General features: G+C 39.9%; 1 protein-coding gene across 2 annotated transcripts in view; it reads left to right on the top strand.

Moving 5' to 3' along the window:
- Positions 1 to 17,398, top strand: part of R3hcc1l (R3H domain and coiled-coil containing 1 like) — a 90,541-nt gene that overhangs the window by 55,433 nt on the left and 17,710 nt on the right. For both annotated transcript variants that reach the window (XM_041662029.1, XM_041662030.1), the window contains one exon: positions 15,261 to 15,436. In XM_041662029.1, the coding sequence (XP_041517963.1) occupies positions 15,261 to 15,436 (176 nt within the window). The remainder of the gene's footprint in view (positions 1 to 15,260; positions 15,437 to 17,398) is intronic.

Raw genomic sequence — 17,398 nt, 5'->3', positions numbered from 1 at the left:
ACTAATGACGTCGAGGGATGTTAGCATTGGTCACCTTCATTGGCTATATCTAGTCTTCGAGGTTTTGCATAGAAATAAATAGGTAATCTTCCACTTTAGTCTTTGTGTTAGAGAAAGCCATTACCCTTGCTCAACTATAAGAACTGAGGAGCAAAGTAAAGGAATTGCACCTGTTTCCACTCACTATGTTCACCAGCATTCTGACATCCTCTGTCTCCCTATAGTCTTCTACAAACGTGTTGTCTATTTTTAAGTGGTGAACCCAAGGTAGAAAGAAAAAAAGCTTATAGTTCAGCCACTTAGAGCATGTATGACATACAGGGGGAGGAAAGCCTTTATAGTGCAGCTTTCAGAGACCACCATATGTCATTGGTATTATGTCCTTGTCACTTTGCCATTAAACAGCAAATATTGAACACTTGTAGTGTGACACTGTCTTAGTTTGGGTTTCTATTGTATGAAGAGACACCATGACCCGGCAACTGTTATTTAAAAACAACAACAACATTGAATTGAGGTGGTTGCTTACAGTTCAGAGGTTCAGTCCATTATCATCATGGCAGGGAGCATGGTAACATGGCACTGGTTACCTCTTGATCAGAAGGTAACATGAAGTGGACTAAAACATTGGGAGGTATCTTGAGCTTTTATGAGACCTCAAAGCCTGTCTCCACAGTGACACACTTCCACCAACAAGACCACACCTACTCCAAGGCCATACTGCCTAGTAGTGCACTCCCTTTGGGAGCCATTTTCTCTCAAACCACCACAGACAGTATAAATTGCAAGTAACAAGATGTTACTATGTTAAAGGCGTTATGCAATTTGCTGACTATGTTCTAAAATTGCTTATATTTTATTTAGAGAGAAAAGATATAATTATACAGTCATATAGCCACATAGCATAGTCATTAAATTAATGAGTAAAACAGCAACCCAAGAAATTTACTGATATTATTTGATGATTTGATGAATGACACAATGACACTAGACAGACAAGATCTCCCAGGGCTGAACTGGTTAATAACAGTTTTATGTTGGTGAGGCCATGAAGTTAAGAAAGATTATAGTTTTTTCTTCCATATTGTTCTGAGGTCCTAACTTTTCTCCTGTTTCTTTTAATGTATACATTATTTTCATACAATTTTAGATTTACAGAAAAAATTACTAAGGCATACACTTTCCATGTACTCCCTGGTCTTTTTATTACTGTTCATATTTTCACAAATTTTATTATTTCCAGCTCATCTTAACAGATTTTATAATTTGTATTTTTATAAAACTTTCTGAACTGATGGGTTATTGGCTGCCTGAGTGGGAATTTGTAGAGACATCTTCCAGTTGTTCTGCCATGATCACATGGGCCATCCCAGGGTGCACTTGATTTAACACGATCACATGGGCCATCCCAAGGTGCACTTGATTGAACATCTGCCTTATTCAGTCTGTAGTGCTTGGTGACTAGAGATCCCGGGTCACACAAAGAAGGGAACATTAAGTAGAATCCCTTTGCATTGTTGCTGTTGTTTTAAACCAGGTAAATCCGAAAATTAAAAATCTCTCTTTTGAGCACTGTTAGATTTGTTGAGTGATGTATTTTTCTGAGGGATGTGCGAGCCATTAACACTTTAATTCTGATCTGTTCCAAGCTGAAAAAAAGAAAACAGTTCTGAGTCCATATTGTGAGCATGAAGGAAGGAGGCATTCCTTTTATAGTTAGCAGACTCCTGGTGTTCCTGGTTCTGTACTTGAGTGTGCTTCTGTTCAGCACTCTCTGTATGATGTCTTTGTGGGCTGTGGCTGGGGCAGATGGAGACGCGATAGTGACCCGACTCGTAATGATGTTCAGTTCATTATGTATGTTCAAGGTCACTGTGAGAGGAGAGGCAGGGTTGACAAAGAATCTACTTTTTTGCCCTTGTCAAAAGTAAACAGACGACAACTTCTCCAGAATTAAAGATCCGTTTATGTTGGAAGGTTGAAGACAATCATACTTTTAAGGAAATTCAATCTTGCATATGCTTGAATCTTAATGTAATAATTTGTATCAAAAATACTGGTGAAGTTACTCTGTTGCTAGTGTGAGAAAGGATTGACCCGCTCTAGGCCTGACTGCAGAAATGATATTGAGTAGTCTAGCTACCTTCAAATTCAGACTGTTTTGTTGTGATAACTCTCAAGTGTGGGAAGATGGGGATTTGTATGAGTCCTAGAATTAGGACACCGAGAATGTGAGTGCTCCTTGTTATTCTTTTTTTTTTTTCATTTAAAAATCTACACTTCCTCCCCTCCTCCCACTCCCTTCCCACTCTCCCACTTATCCTCCTTCCTCTCCCTCCCTCCATAAGAGAGGGCAGGGTACCCTACCCTGTGGGAAGTCCAAGGCCCTCCCCCCTCCATCCAGGCCTAGGAAGTTGTGCATCCAAATGGACTAGGGTCCCAAAAAGCCAGCACACGCAGTAGAAACAGGTCCCAGTGCTATTATTGATGGCTTCTCAGTCTGCCCCCATTGGCAGCCTCATTCAGAGAGTCCGGTTTGATCACACGCCCCGGTCCAGCTGGATTTGGTGAGCTCCCGTTAGATCAGGCACACTGTCTCAGTGGGTGGACCAACTCCTTGCGGTCCTGACTTCCTTGCTCATCTTCTCTCTCTTTCTGCTCTTCAACTGGACCTTGAGAGCTCAGTCCGTTGCTCTGATGAGGGCCTCTGTCTCTATCTCCATCCGTCGCCAGACGAAGATTCTATGGTGATATTCGAGATAATCATCAGTGAGTTAGTGGGGCAAGGCCAGCTCAGGCACCCTCTCCTCTGCTGCCCAAGCACCTAGTTGGGGACATCCCCGTGGACACCTGGGATTCCCTCTAGAGCCAAGTCTCTTGCCAACCCTAAAATGGCTCTCTTAATGTAGATATCTTCTTCCCTGCTCCTGTGTCAGCCCTTCCTCCATCTCCACCCTCCCACTCCCCCAAGCTCTCCTGGAAATTGGAAGCAAACAAAATCACCTTCAAAAGTTGGGAGCCTGGGGGTGGGGGGAGGGAAAGGGAGGGGGGAGAAAGAAGGAATAAGGGAAAGACTGGGGAGAGCTTGGGGAAGTGGGAGGGTGGAGATGGAAGAAGGGCAGATATAGGAGCAGGGAAGAAGATATTCTTGTTATTCGTATACAGATCTTTGTATCTCTTGGCCAAAGACTGAGATGATTAAGGAAAAAGCAAAAAGATGCCAAGGATACTGGATACCAGATATAGCATCAAGACTAAGTAACTAATCCTTCATGTTGTTATACTGCTTGCCTGGGTTAAGATTATATTTCTTCTTAAAGCAGTGGGTCTGAGTCTTCTCAGAGGTAGGGAGCACATGTTTCTTGCTCATTGTTGAGAGGACTAGATGGGCAAGGATAATACCCTTAAAGTAGAAGCAAGGTACTTGTGTGCTGGACCAGCTGTGCATATGATGCAAGACTCTGGGTAACTCACAGTAGCATAAGGAAGAATTGCTTTGGGTTCTAGAGAAATTCAGGAGCAAAATGACATTTTGTTAGCTTCATAAGTTTTCTTAAGTTTCTTGGACAACTATTGTCATTGAGTGTCATAACAGTACTTGAGGATTTATTTGAAAAGGTTGAAACCTGTTAGCATTTTTCCTTTGTCATATTTTTTTTTTCTATTTCACTCAACTAGTTACTCTTTCCATTCTACTTTATTGGTGGTATCTCTTCATATGGTCTTACAAGCAAATGGGGAAGAGGGAAACCTCCCAGTTCTCCTCTTAACTGTAAATGCAACCAGCTTGCTATGTGTTTAGACTGTTAGTATATCTGTATAACAGCTTTTCAAGAATGCAGCCTGCTATGTTCATATGTCTGTGCTGTCTGAATAGGAAGCAAGTCCTGGCTCATGACAATTGGGACATTCACTTGGTCCTTCTTGTATTTTCATGTGCTAAGTAATTCATGTGCTAAATTAGTAGGCAGGAACTAGAACTTCCATTCATTCTCTGGCACCAGAGTCAATAAATGATCATCCAAACATTGCAGGCCTGATGGATATTTGGGGGTCAGGATAGGATTAGAGAAGGAGAGGTGTAGCCATGGTACAAGGTGTTGTGTAGTGAGTGCTATGGAAATGCAGGTGAAGTTAGTACTGTTAGACACACAGAGGACAACGCGAGTCACTGACCCATAGGCATTTAGGGAGCTTTTACAGTATGGGCAGTATTTGAATAGTCTATGGAGAACATGATTTTTGAAATGTGCAAAGGGCAGATACAAAGTCATGTTGGGATCAGTGCTGAGAATCGAAGGAGGAAGAGTGCACTGTGTCAGCCTTCAGAGCATACTCTTTGGTTGGGCTGTGCCATATCTGTTTGGTGACATGAGGCAAAGAAAAAGTAGTCTTTTCAATATATAGCTTATAGTATACTGCTGCTGTAATAAACAGCTAGACACTCAGCTGCTTACATCAACACAAATTAATATTCGTACAGCTCTAGAAATCAAAAGTCCCAAGATAGGGCAAGGCTGTGGTCTCTTATGGAAGCTGTAAGGGAGGTGATTTATTTTTTTTTTAAAAAACCCTTTTCATTTACCATTAAAAACCCTTTTCAGTTACCAGAGGCTGCCCTGCATTCCCTGGTTTATAGCACCATTTCTATTTGTAAAGCTAGCCGTGGCCAATCAGTCTACTCACTGATTCTTTGCCTTAAGGTCTTCGGCTTTTAAAGATGCTTATTATTGCACTGGGCCCACCAAGATAATCTTACAAAATTTTAAGGTCAGTTGATTGCACATCTGTGTCGTCTACGTTAATTCACATGCAGTGTGGTGTTTTTACGGGTTTCGGAAATCAGGGTGTGAACATCTTTAGGAGGCTGTTATTCTGCCTACCATGGGCAATATTTTTTGAAATTACTCTAGCCTATTAGAATATAGGAGTGCAATGAAATCAGTAGCCGTTATCTTTTCAACTTTGTCATTGATACTTTCCTTCCTCCTACCTACAACAGCTGTATCCATAAATCCTCAGTACAAAAGAGTGATACCCTGAACACTGACACGGCATTGCTTCTGCTTCCATTTACCGTAAGGACGCTTTACTATGTTATTGGATGGAAAGCTAGATTAGCAGCCAGGTGACTGGAATTATGATTCAGACTTTGTCAGTAATCTAATTTGTAACCATAGGGATATCCTTTTAGTCTCTCTGTGACATAATTCTCTGTCTGCACAAAGAATTTGGGTTAATAATAGCAGCCCATCTGACAGAGATGCAGATAACTCTCCCAGAATAATGTAGCATACTTTAATTTTTATCTATAGAGAATAAATCAAATCTTTTTATTTTCCTTTTGTATTTTGAACAATGAAGAATTAAAGAGTCTGGATTGTTTTTACTTCCCACCATTATTTTATTTATTAAAAAATCTTCTGTCAGTAGATTTGGATGATTATGTCACAGTAAGTTAAGCTATAGTTTTTAGGCCTGGCCAAAGTAGTAGGGCAGTAAGACTCTTCAAGCCCATACTTGAAGAAGTTGGCTAGTTGAATAGTTTGTGGATCAGTTTGAATACTGAAGGAATATCCTGGTTTCACTTATGCCTTCTAAGCAGGAAAACAAAACAAGTCTTCAAATGTTTGTGTTTGGTTACTCAGCAGGGAAAAGTGCTTGCCATGTGAGTATGATCCACAAAATACATGGAAAGGTCAAAGGAAAGAATAGATTCCAGAGTTCTCCACTGGTGGACTATCACATATACACATTATAATAATTTTGAAAATCATTTACCCAGAATCATTTGCTAACTTCCCTTTGGTCTGCTGTAGATGCATTAAAATGAATCAAATTATAAACCTCATCTCTTTCTTTTTAATCAAACCTTTTTTTTATTGATTTTTATTGAGCTCTACATTTTTCTCTGCTCCCCTCCCTACTTCTCCTCTCTCCCTTAAAACCTCCCCCAAAGTCCCCATGCTCCCAATTTACTCAGGAGATCTTGTCTTTTTCTACTTCCCATGTAGATTAGATCCATGTATGTCTCTTAGAGTCCTCATTGTTGTCTAAATTCTCTGGGATTGTGGTTTGTAGGCTGGTTTTCTTTGCTTTATATTTAAAAACCACCTATGAGTGAGTACATGTAATAATTGTCTTTCTGTGTCTGTGTTACCTCACTCAAAATAATGTTTTCTAGCTCCATCCGTTTTCCTGCAGAATTCAAGATGTTATTTTTTTCTGCTGTGTAATACTCCATTGTGTAAATGTACCACATTTTCCATAGCCATTCTTCAGTTGAGGGGCATTTAGGTTGTTTCCAGGTTCTGGCTATGACAAACAAAGCTGCTATGAGCATAGTTGAGCACATATCCTTGTGGCATTATTGAGCATCCTTTGGATATATACCCAAAAGTGGTATTACTGGGTCTTGAGGAAGGTTGTTTCCTAATTTTCTGAGAAATCGCCACACTGATATCCAAAGGGGTTGCACCAGCTTGCATTCCCACCAGCAATGCAGAAGTGTTCCCTTTTTTTTCCCACAACCTCTCCAGCATAAGTTGTCATCAGTGTTTTTGATGTTGGCCATTCTTACAGGTGTAAGATGGAATCTCAGAGTTGTTTTGATTTGCATTTCTCTGATGACTAAGGATGTTGAACATTTCCTTAAGTGTCTTTCAGCCATTTTAGATTCCTCTGTTGAGAGTTCTCTGTTGAAGTCTGTGCTCCAATTTTTTTTTCTTTTTTGGATTTTTGAGACAGGGTTTCTCTGTAGTTTTTTGGTTCCTGTCCTGGAACTAGCTCTTGTAGACCAGGCTGGCCTCGAACTCACAGAGATCCGCCTGCCTCTGCCTCCCGAGTGCTGGGATTAAAGGCGTGCGCCAGCACCGCCTGGCTACATTTTTTTTTATTGGATTATATGATCTTTTGGTGACCAATTTCTTGAGTTCTTTGTATATTTTGGAGATCAAGCCTCTGTCTGATGTGGGGTTGGTGAAGATCTTTTCCCATTCTGTAGGCTGTTGTTTTGTCTTGTTGACCATGTCTTTTGCTTTACAGAAGCTTTCAGTTTCGGGAGGTCCCATTTATTAATTGTTGCTCTCAGTGTCTATGCTACTGGGGTTCTATTTAGGAAGTGGTTCCCTGTGCCAATGTGTTCAAGTGTACTTCCCACTTTCTCTTCTATACAGTTCAGGGTGTTCGGACTGATATTGAGGTCTTTAATCCATTTGGACTTGAGTTTTGTGCATGGTGATAGATATAGGTCTATTTTCATTCTTCTACATGTTGAAATCCAGTTATGCCAGCACCACTTGTTAAATATGCTTTCTTTTTTCATTTGATTTTTTTTTTTTTTGCTCTTTTGTAAAAAATCAGGTGTTCGAAGATGTATGGATTGATATCTGGGTCTTCTATTCAGTTCCATTGGTCCTCTTGTCTGTTCTTGTGCCAATACCAGGCTGTTTTCAGTACTGTAGCTTTGTAGTAGAGTTTGAAGTCAGGGATTGTGATGCCTCCAGAAGTTCTTTTATTGTACAGGATTGTTTGGCTGTCCTGGGTTTTTTGCTTTTCCATATGAAGTTGAGTACTGTTCTTTTGAGGTCTATGAAGAATTTTGCTGGGCATTGTGTTGAAAATCAAACATTTCTTGACCATAAATATATACAATATAAATATTTCACATTTAGTCTTACAATATAAATATTTCACATTGACTTTAGCCCCAGAACCTAACACTTAAGATATGTTGTCTACAATAGAAATATGAGCCACAGTGCATAACTTTTAATTTTTATCTCTCCCTGAGACAGTCTCTTTGTATAGCTCTGGCTGTGCTGGAATCACTGTGAAGACCAAGCTTGCAAATGCGAAGAGATCCACCTGCCTCTAGAGTTTGGGGATTAAAGGGATGTGCCACCACACCTGGCAATAAGTTTGAATTCTCTGCTAGTTCTTTTAGAAAAAATAAGAACAAACATGTATAATTTATGTGTTTTAATATAATATATCCAGAACACCATTTCAACATGTATTCAGTGTAAGAAATCATGAATAAAATTTATTTTACATTCTGTTTTTGTATTAAATCTTTGAAACTTGATACATACTTTATACTTAAAGCCCATCTTATGTGAACTAGGCATATTTCAAGTACTCCACAGCCTCATGTGACATGCAGCTACTATACTATATAAGGCAGTCTAGGTCTTCCTCAAAGATAACTACCTTTTTAGTATAAGTATCTGTTCTCTATTGTTCTGTTTATAAATGAGACTCAGTTTTCAAAGGCTGGGGTAAAAACCTGCCTGCTCAGAGAAACTGGATTGAAATTAGCTAACCTCTCTCTTTCCCAAACCAGAAAAGAATGCTCCACTCCAAGCCCCACCCTACTCCTCCCTCCCTCCCTCCCTCCCTCTCTCTCTCTCTCTCTCTCTCTCTCTCTCTCTCTCTCTCTCTCTCTCTGTCCTGAATGCCCTGTGATCCTCTATGATTACTTTCTGTCAACTAGTTGCTAATATAGCCTCCTAGCCCAAGGTTAATCTTGTATAATTAATGCAAATACCAACTCGGAGTGGACAGTGTGGTCGACTATCTCCCAACACTTTCCCTCACATCTCACAGCCTTTCCATAAAGCTCTGTACTGTGTGTCTAACCCGGATCCCACTGTGGCAGTGGTCCTACCTTCACAATCTCGCTTTGCTTCTTCCATCTTTATATTCTGATTTTTTGTGCTTTTCCCTCTTTTATGTCCCATATATATCTGTCCTTCTAGCTCTCCAATTCCTTTCAACACTTTGCTGAGATTCTCAGGAGAGAGAACATTAGCAGTTTGTCCTCCTGTCTCCACACACACACAAGTGTGTTATGAATAGAATTAAATGGCTCTAAATAATACCCAAAGCATGAAGAAAGTAGGCATTCTTTTTAAAGAAAATCTGTAATAGATTTTCGTATGTTGAACCAGCCCTGCATCTCAGGAATGAAGCCTACTTGATCATAATGGATAATTTTCCTAATGTGTTCTTGGATTCGGTTTGCCAGTATTTTGTTGAGGATTTTTGCGTCGATGTTCATGAGTGAGATTGGCCTGTAATTCTCTTTCCTGGTTGAGTCTTTGTGTGGTTTTGGTATCAGAGTAACTGTAGCTTCATAAAAGGAATTAGGTAATGACCCTTCTGTTTCTATATTGTGGAATACATTAAGGAGTATGGGTATTAGCTCTTCTTGGAAGTTCTGGTAGAATTCCGCATTGAAACCATCTGGTCCTGGGCTTTTTTTGGTAGGGAGGTTTTTGATAACAGCTTCTAATTAATTCTTCGCGACCAACAGGTCTGTTTAGATTGTTCACCTGGTCCTGGTGTAACTTTGGTATATGGTATTTATCTAAAAAAGTATCCATTTCTTTTACATTTTCCAGTTTTGTGTTATACAGGCTTTTGTAATATGATCTGATGATTCTCTGAATTTCCTCTGTGTCTGTGGTTATGTCCCCCTTTTCATTTCTGATCTTATTAATTTGCGTATTCTCTCTCTGCCGTTTGATTAGTTTGGCTAGGGGTTTATCAATCTTGTTGATTTTCTCCAGGAACCAGCTTTTTGTTTCATTGATTCTTTGGATTGTTTTCTGTGTTTCTATTTTGTTGATTTCAGCCCTCAGTTTGATTATTTCCAATCTTCTACTCTTCCTAGGTGAGTCTGCTTCTTTTTTTTCTAGAGCTTTCAGGTGGGCTGTTAAGTCTTCAATATGTGCTTTCTCTGTTTTCTTTAAGTGGGCACTTAGTGCAATGAACTTTCCTCTTAGCACTGCTTTCATAGTGTCCCATAAGTTCGAGTATGTTGTTTCTTTATTTTCATTGAATTCAAGGAAGACTTTAATTTCTTTCTTTATTTCTTCCTTAATCCAGGTATGGTTCAGAAGTTGACTGTTCAGTTTCCATGAGTTTGTAGGCTTTCTGGGGGTAGCATTGTTGTTGAATTCTAACTTTAATCCATGGTGATCTGATAAGACACAGGTGGTTACTAATATTTTTTTGTAACTGTGTAAGTTAGCTTTGAAGCTTCTGCAAAGCAAAGGACACTGTCACTAAGACACAAAGGCAACCTACTGACTGGGAGAAGATCTTCACCAACCCCGCAACAGACAAAGGTCTGATCTCCAAAATATATAGAGAACTCAAGAAACTAGACTTTAAAATGCTAATTAACCCAATTAAAAAATGGGGCACTGATCTGAACAGAGAATTCTCAACAGAAGAAGTTCAAATGCCCAAAAGACACTTAAGGTCATGCTCAACTTCCTTAGCAATCAGGGAAATGCAAATCAAAACAACTTTGAGATATCATCTTACACCTGTGAGAATGGCTAAAGTCAAAAACACCAACGATAACCTTTGCTGGAGAGGTTGTGGAGGAAGGGGTACCCTCATCCATTGCTGGTGGGAATGCAATCTTGTGCAACCACTATGGAAGTCAGTGTTTCGGTTTCTTAGGAAATTCGGGATCAACCTACCCCTGGACCCAGCAATACCACTCTTGGGAATATACCCAAGAAATGCCCTATCATATGACAAAAGCATTTGTTCAACTATGTTCATAGCAGTATTATTTGTAATAGCCAGAACCTGGAAACAACCTAGATGCCCTTCAATGGAAGAATGGATGAAGAAAGTATGGAATATCTACACATTAGAGTACTACTCAGCGGTAAAAAACAATGACTTCTCGAATTTTGCATGCAAATGGATGGAAATAGAAAACACTATCCTGAGTGAGGTATCCCAGACCCAAAAAGATGAACATGGGTTGTACTCACTCATAATTGGTTTCTAGCCATAAATAAGGGTCACGGAGTCTACAATAGGTGAATCTAAAGAAGCTAAGTAAGAAGGGGAACCCAAGGAAAAACATATAGTTATCCTCTTGGCTAAGGGAAGTAGACAAAATTGCCGGGGAGAAAATTGGGATCTTGGGGTGGGGTGGGTTGGGGGTAAGGGGAGATGGGGAGAGAAAAGTTAGAAGGGAAGGAGGTTGGGCCTTGGGAAAGCAGGAGGATTGGGATAAAGGAAGGTTGGACAGCGGAGCACGGAACCACAATTCTTAGTTAAGGGAACCACTTTAGGGTTGGCAAGAGACCTGACCCTAGAGGGGCTCCCAGGTGCCCAAGCTGAGGTCCCCAGTTAGTTCCTTGGGCAGTTGAGAATAGGGAACCTGAAATGACCCTATCCTTGAGCAATACTGACGAATATCTTGCATATCATCATAGAACCTTCATCTGGTGATGGATGGAGATAGAGACAGAGACCCACACTGGAGCACTGGACTGAGCTCCCAAAGTCCCAATGAGGAGCAGAAGGAGGGAGAACATGAGCAAAGAAGTCGGGACCACGAGGGATGCACCCACCCACTGAGACAGTGGAGCTGATCTATTGAGAGCTCACCAAGACCAGCTGGACTGTGACTGAAAAAGCATGGGATAAAACTGGACTCTCTGAACATGGCGAACTATGAGGGCTGATGAGACGCAAAGGACAATGGCACGGGGGTTTGATCCTACGTAATGTGATGGCTTTGTGGGAGCCCAGCCAGTTTGGATGTTCACCTTCCTAGATATGGACGGAGGTGGGAGGTCCTAGGTCTTACCACAGGGCAGAAAACCCTGACTGCTCTTTGGACTGGAGAGGGAGGGGGAAAGGAGTGGGGGGAGGGGGAGAAGGGTGGGAGGAGGGGGCGTAGGGGGGGGGAGGAGGGGGAGGGAAATGGGAGGCTGGGAGGAGGTGGAAACTTGTTTTTTTTTTCTCCTTTTCTCAATAAAAAAAAAAAAAGAAAATCTGTAATACTTGATGATAATGGAATCTGTGTTAATAGAAAAACTCATCCGGGATGTGGAATTTCTACTTGATGTTCATGAAGTATGGAGTAAGAATTATGGGATGTATTAGTTACTTGTCTTGACGCTGTGCCGCAGTAACATACTCTTGATAAAAGCAGTTTAAAGAAGGGCTTATTTTCGCTCAGTTTCAGGTTACAGTCCGTCTTAACAGGAAGTCAGCTGGTCACATCGCATCTACAGCCTGGAAGGAGAGAACATTGAATGCTCCTGCTTAGCTAGTCTTCTCCATTTTGTTTGGTCCAGGGCCCATGTTCTGGATGCTTCTTTCCACCTCACCATAGTGTAGATAATCCCTCACAGATGTGCCCAGAACCTTGTCGCCTAGTTGATTTTAGAGTCTGTCATGCTGACAATCAGTATTGGCTATTATATAGTTGATATTACATAGGGTTTTGTTATTATTAACAGTATGTTTTTAGTCTCAGAAGCCAGAATACTCAATAATTGAAGAGTAAGTATACAAATTCAGTTTTTCTTAATTAGGTTAGAACAAAGAATTTTAGTCAGTTTGTTTTTTTTTTTTTTTTTTTTTTTTTTTTTTTGGTTTTTCGAGACAGGGTTTCTCAGTGGTTTTGGAGCTTGTCCTGGAACTAGCTCTTGTAGACCAGGTTGGTCTCGAACTCACAGAGATCCGCCTGCCTCTGCCTCCCAAGTGCTGGGATTAAAGACGTGCGCCACCACCGCCTGGCTAGTCAGTTTTTCTTGCCAAACTATCTTGCCTTTTTCTTGATAAGCAGTCCATAGGATTTCTATTTTCAAAGATATTTTATAGTCTGTATTTTACTTCTCACAGTGTCTTATTTAACCCAATTTGTAAATGTACAAATACACAGTGCTTTGTTTTGTTTAGCTTTTGCAAAGTAAATAAAAATGTCAATGCCAGCAATCGTAAAATGAAATGAAGAAAGCAATTACATTACAGTAGCATCACAAAGAAAGTATTTAGGACTAAGTTTAACAAAAGAAGTTTCAAACTGGTAATTCTAAAGCTCAAATGGGGCTATTAAGATGGCTCTTTGAATGAAGGTGCCTCCCTGGGCCTTTGTGGTGGAAGCCAGCTATTTCAAGGTTGTCATCTGATTCCTCCTCAGGAGCCTACACACAAACACGTACACACAAAATAAATTAGTATGTATAAAAATCAGAGTATATCCCGTTTTCATCTGCTGGAAAACAGTATTAAAATAACTTTCCAAATTGGACAACGTATGATGCCTACTTTTATAGAAATTAACAGGCTGTTCTTCAAATTCCTAATGAATACAATGGCCCCAAATAACCAAAGTGATTTTGAAAAACAGAGTTGTAGTAGTCCAACTTCTGATTTCAAAACTAAATATAGAGCTCTGGTAATCACGTTGTACCTCTGGCATAAGACTTGCTTTCTAAATGACTGCAGAATTCTGTAGTCTGTGGGTCTCTGAGTTGTTACACTGCCTAGTATCTTCTTGCCTGCTTGTGAGGATGTCTTGCCATGGCCTTAATGCAGAAAGGAAAGCTGAGGGGGGAAAAGGGAAGGGAAAGGAAAAGAAAGGACGTGACTGCTCCTTGGTATGTGGTGGATGAGAAGGTTTATTGTAAGTAGATATGTGGGTGAACATAGCCACAGGCAGGGACATCTGGGAGAGTCCAGAGTGAACCTGACCCTGAGACAGGTGGGGAAAGAGAGAGAGAGTGGGACCAGGTGCAGCAGCCAGTAGGCTCAAAGGTATAAAGAGAGCAGGTAACCAAAATGACTGAAGTATATAGGGAAGGGCAATTGGGGGAAGGGCAGCCCAGCTACTAGGCTGGAGTTTAGGGTAGGCGGTAGGTGTGCTAATCAGGGGGACCCTGTAATAGGTAGAAACCAAGGGATGCAGGGAGAACCTGGTGACCAGTGTCTACTATGATATGATAAGCCTTTGTCCCAGGTTTGAAACCTAACGGGGACCACTTGGTTATCTGACAGTCTTAGATTTCGTGTACACCCAGGAAAAACTGATAAATGGCTTAGTTGGTGCAGTTGCTGGAGCAGCCTTTTCTTGTTCTCTGTTTAGACACATTGAAGCTGCCATGGTGCCTGACATGTAAAAGCGGGCTATCTTTTCGTCTTTTTCTTTTTAATATCTGTGTTCCAAGCGGTATTATGTCAAACACCTACCACATCTCGTTTACACTTCTCATGTCTGTCTCTGAGTGGAGGTATTGTTATTATCCCCATGTTTTTAGATGTAAAACAGGATTTAGTGGGGAAATTAAACTAGAAGGACAAGAATAATGTCTAAATTACCTTCCCTTTTCATCCCTCCCCAATAATTTGATTACATCTAAGGAGAAGAGATGTATCTATGGCAGTATAAATTCTCCTTCCTTCCTTCCTTCCTTCCTTCCTTCCTTCCTTCCTTCCTTCCTTATGATGGTGATGATGATGATGGTGAAGGAAATATGCCATCACAGAGGGAGTGCTTGAATCACCTTTAATCTTGTTTCCTCCGAGACCTGGTGACACCATGATGCCATGGCTTTGCTGCACCTCCCGCTTTCCAATACTTCCAGTGTGTGCAGTTAGCAGCTTAAAGGGTTTTTCGAGACAGGGTTTCTCTGTGGTTTTGGAGCCTGTCCTGGAACTAGCTCTGTAGACCAGGCTGGTCTCGAACTCACAGAGATCCGCCTGCCTCTGCCTCCCGAGTGCTGGGATTAAAGGCGTGCGCCACCACCGCCCGGCTCTAGTTTCCCCATTAATAGCAGCTTCATTACTATTAATTCTTTTATAGCCTTAGGTAGCTCTTATTTTAGGGACCTTGAGTGTAACTGCTTATGCTACTTACATTTGTCTTAACACATTTCTTTGTAAGCTTTCTCACTTTTTAATATAGAACAAAAGGTGGACTAAACGTTTTTCATTCTTAAAACTTTATTTTTGGTCACTTCCAGAAAAGAAATTATGAGGTGGATATGAACAGCGAGCCCAGTTAATACAAATGTTAGTTTGTCTGTTCAGCTGTTGTCTCTGTTTCCAGGATGTGCCTCTTAGAACTCATTCTATCAGTCATTCTGGCTGTCCTTCCAGCCATCCCCTTTCCTGTTCTAGATATACCGTGTTACTGCGCTACGTCCACACACCGCTGAGGAGACTGTATTTTCTCACATGATAACTGATAGAAACAAGTTAAATTTTATGACTTGCTCACCTGCTGAGATTTTCATACCTTTCCTCATGTTCCACATGTATGATTATAAACACCCAGCCATTACAGTATTCACAAACACCACCAATACAGAAATGGTGCCAAAAGTTAAGAGGGATGTGGAGATGGGAGCAGGATTGTTTATACATGGAAGGATATTTTTATAATGCCTTGATTTCCCACTGTCAGGCTCTTTACTATGTTTATTCCTCTCTAGTTGTCAGGGAATATGAAGAACAGAAAAAGCATCCAGGAGCCTAGATTTGATTATTACAGCCACGAACTTCCTGATATCGACCTCAGTGAATGTGAATTCCCACATGTCATTGAAATTTACGACTTTCCTCAAGAATTTCGTACAGAAGACCTTTTACGGATTTTCTGTAGTTACCAGTAAGTATTTGCAAGTGGTTCCAAATGACAGATAAGGTGAGAGAAAGTTATCTTAATAATTTAAAAAAGTCGTTGATTTTAGCATTGGGTTTGTGTTTTGTTCCCTTAGAAAGGCTGTAAATCATACTGGTCTTCAGTTCCTTGAAAGGGCTAGGTAAGCTTGATAGACATTTACAAAGACCATTGTTGGTGATGACTCCTAAGTCTGTCTGGGAGGTGCATTTAGTCCATTTATATTTGTTGTAATTATTGATGTATTTGAACTTATATCCAAGTATTTGTTTTTATATTTGCCTGTCATTCTTCTGAATATACCTCTCCTATCTTTTCCCCCCTTTTCTAGACTTATGGGTTGACTTTTTTAACATTGCATTTTTTTTAACATTGCATTTTTTAATGTAATGTTTCTCTTCTTTGGTGGTTACTCTAGAAATATTAAAAATGTGTGCTTAAACTATTAGTGGCTAAAACTGATTTTTTTTTCCTTTGCCTCTTTCTAAAAATACTGCAAGGTCTGTTTAACTTATACGTTTTCATGACTATTTGATTCATTTTCTTCCTGAATGAGATATAGTCTTTATCATTTTACTCACTAGTGGTTTTCCAGTAACAAACTCAGGTGTTGTTACAGTTCTGAGTCTTGTGTCTATTAGATAATGCTGAACCACTGAACTACACCCCAGTCCTTTATTCTTGAAAAGGTTTATGTTGTGTGTATGTTATTAATTATAGATTGGCAGTTATTTTTCTCTCAGAGACATGAAGATACCCTAATGCAATTCCCTTTCTTTTTGGGTGAGAGTTTAGCTGACAGTTCCTATGCCACTTCTGATTTTAATCTCTTTCTTCTCTGGATGCTCTTAAAATTTTCTCTTTGACTTTGATACTGATCATTTTTACTGTGGTGTGGATTTTGTACCTTTTTTTTCCAAACTTACCCACATTGCAATTATGTGGGCTTATTTAATCAGTGATTAATATTTTCATTGATTTTGTAAAGGTCTTAGACATTGTCTCTTCAGTATTGTCTCAGACCCAATCTCTCTTCACCTTGTCCAAGACACAAATTGGGTGTGTATTAGATTTTCTCACTTAATTTTCTTGTTACCGCTCTTTTGTATATTCCTTCTCTTTCCCCTTCAGACTTTCTGAATAATTTCTTTGGTTTTGGGGCTCTAGTTTATTTTATCTATTCCAAGCTGTGCTAAATTGTTAAATATTTATATTGTATCTTAAAAATTTTTAAAGTCTGCCTGGTTATATTTTCACAGCTTTTTTTCACCATATATCTTCAGTTTTCAGTATTTTTTTTCTATTTCATTAAATACATTGAGCGTAGCCACCTGTAGCCCTTCTGTTACCTGAAGCTACTTTAGTTGTAGTTTGCTTCTGATTAACTTTTGTTCATATTAGTACTTGTTCACAGTGTCTTCCTTTTGGGGGAATTGAGTTATATTTTTAATGTGAGTTGATGTTTGTCTTTGGATTGTATTTATGGGCATTAAGGACAATGAAAAAAGAGAGGACCCCTTGTAAAACTTCTATGCCTTTTCATGTGCCACATGCCAAAAGTGCTAACAGTTCAAGAGTCTTCAAATTAAATTGTTGATTTGAGGTTTTTCTGACTGCTCAGAAAAAGTCAAATGGGGAGTGTTTTTTTTAATTGTTAAATGTCACAGATGCTTTATTTTGACCCATAAAAGTGTCTAATTACTCCACGTGCTGTCCAGTTGCACCTCCTTTACTGGTGTTGGTTGGACAGTTCCTGACAGTCATCTCATATTACCTTGTCTGTAATTTATAGATTCACATCTTTAAAGAGACAAGACATTTTAACAGATCTTCAGAGTTTTCTGAGTGAATAGTTCCATGTGCTGTTTTTTGTTGCTTGTTTTTAAAGTGACTTTACTTTAGTCTCCCAAATCATTCAACTTTTTTGCTGTTGTTTGTTTGTTTTGTTTG

Source organism: Microtus oregoni, unplaced genomic scaffold (genome assembly GCF_018167655.1).
Source record: "Microtus oregoni isolate MIOR12 unplaced genomic scaffold, Mior012 000012F_ref0000307, whole genome shotgun sequence".
Taxonomy (NCBI): domain Eukaryota; kingdom Metazoa; phylum Chordata; class Mammalia; order Rodentia; family Cricetidae; genus Microtus; species Microtus oregoni.
The sequence above is the reverse complement of the archived record's forward strand: the minus strand, read 5'-3'. Positions and strand labels throughout refer to the sequence as shown.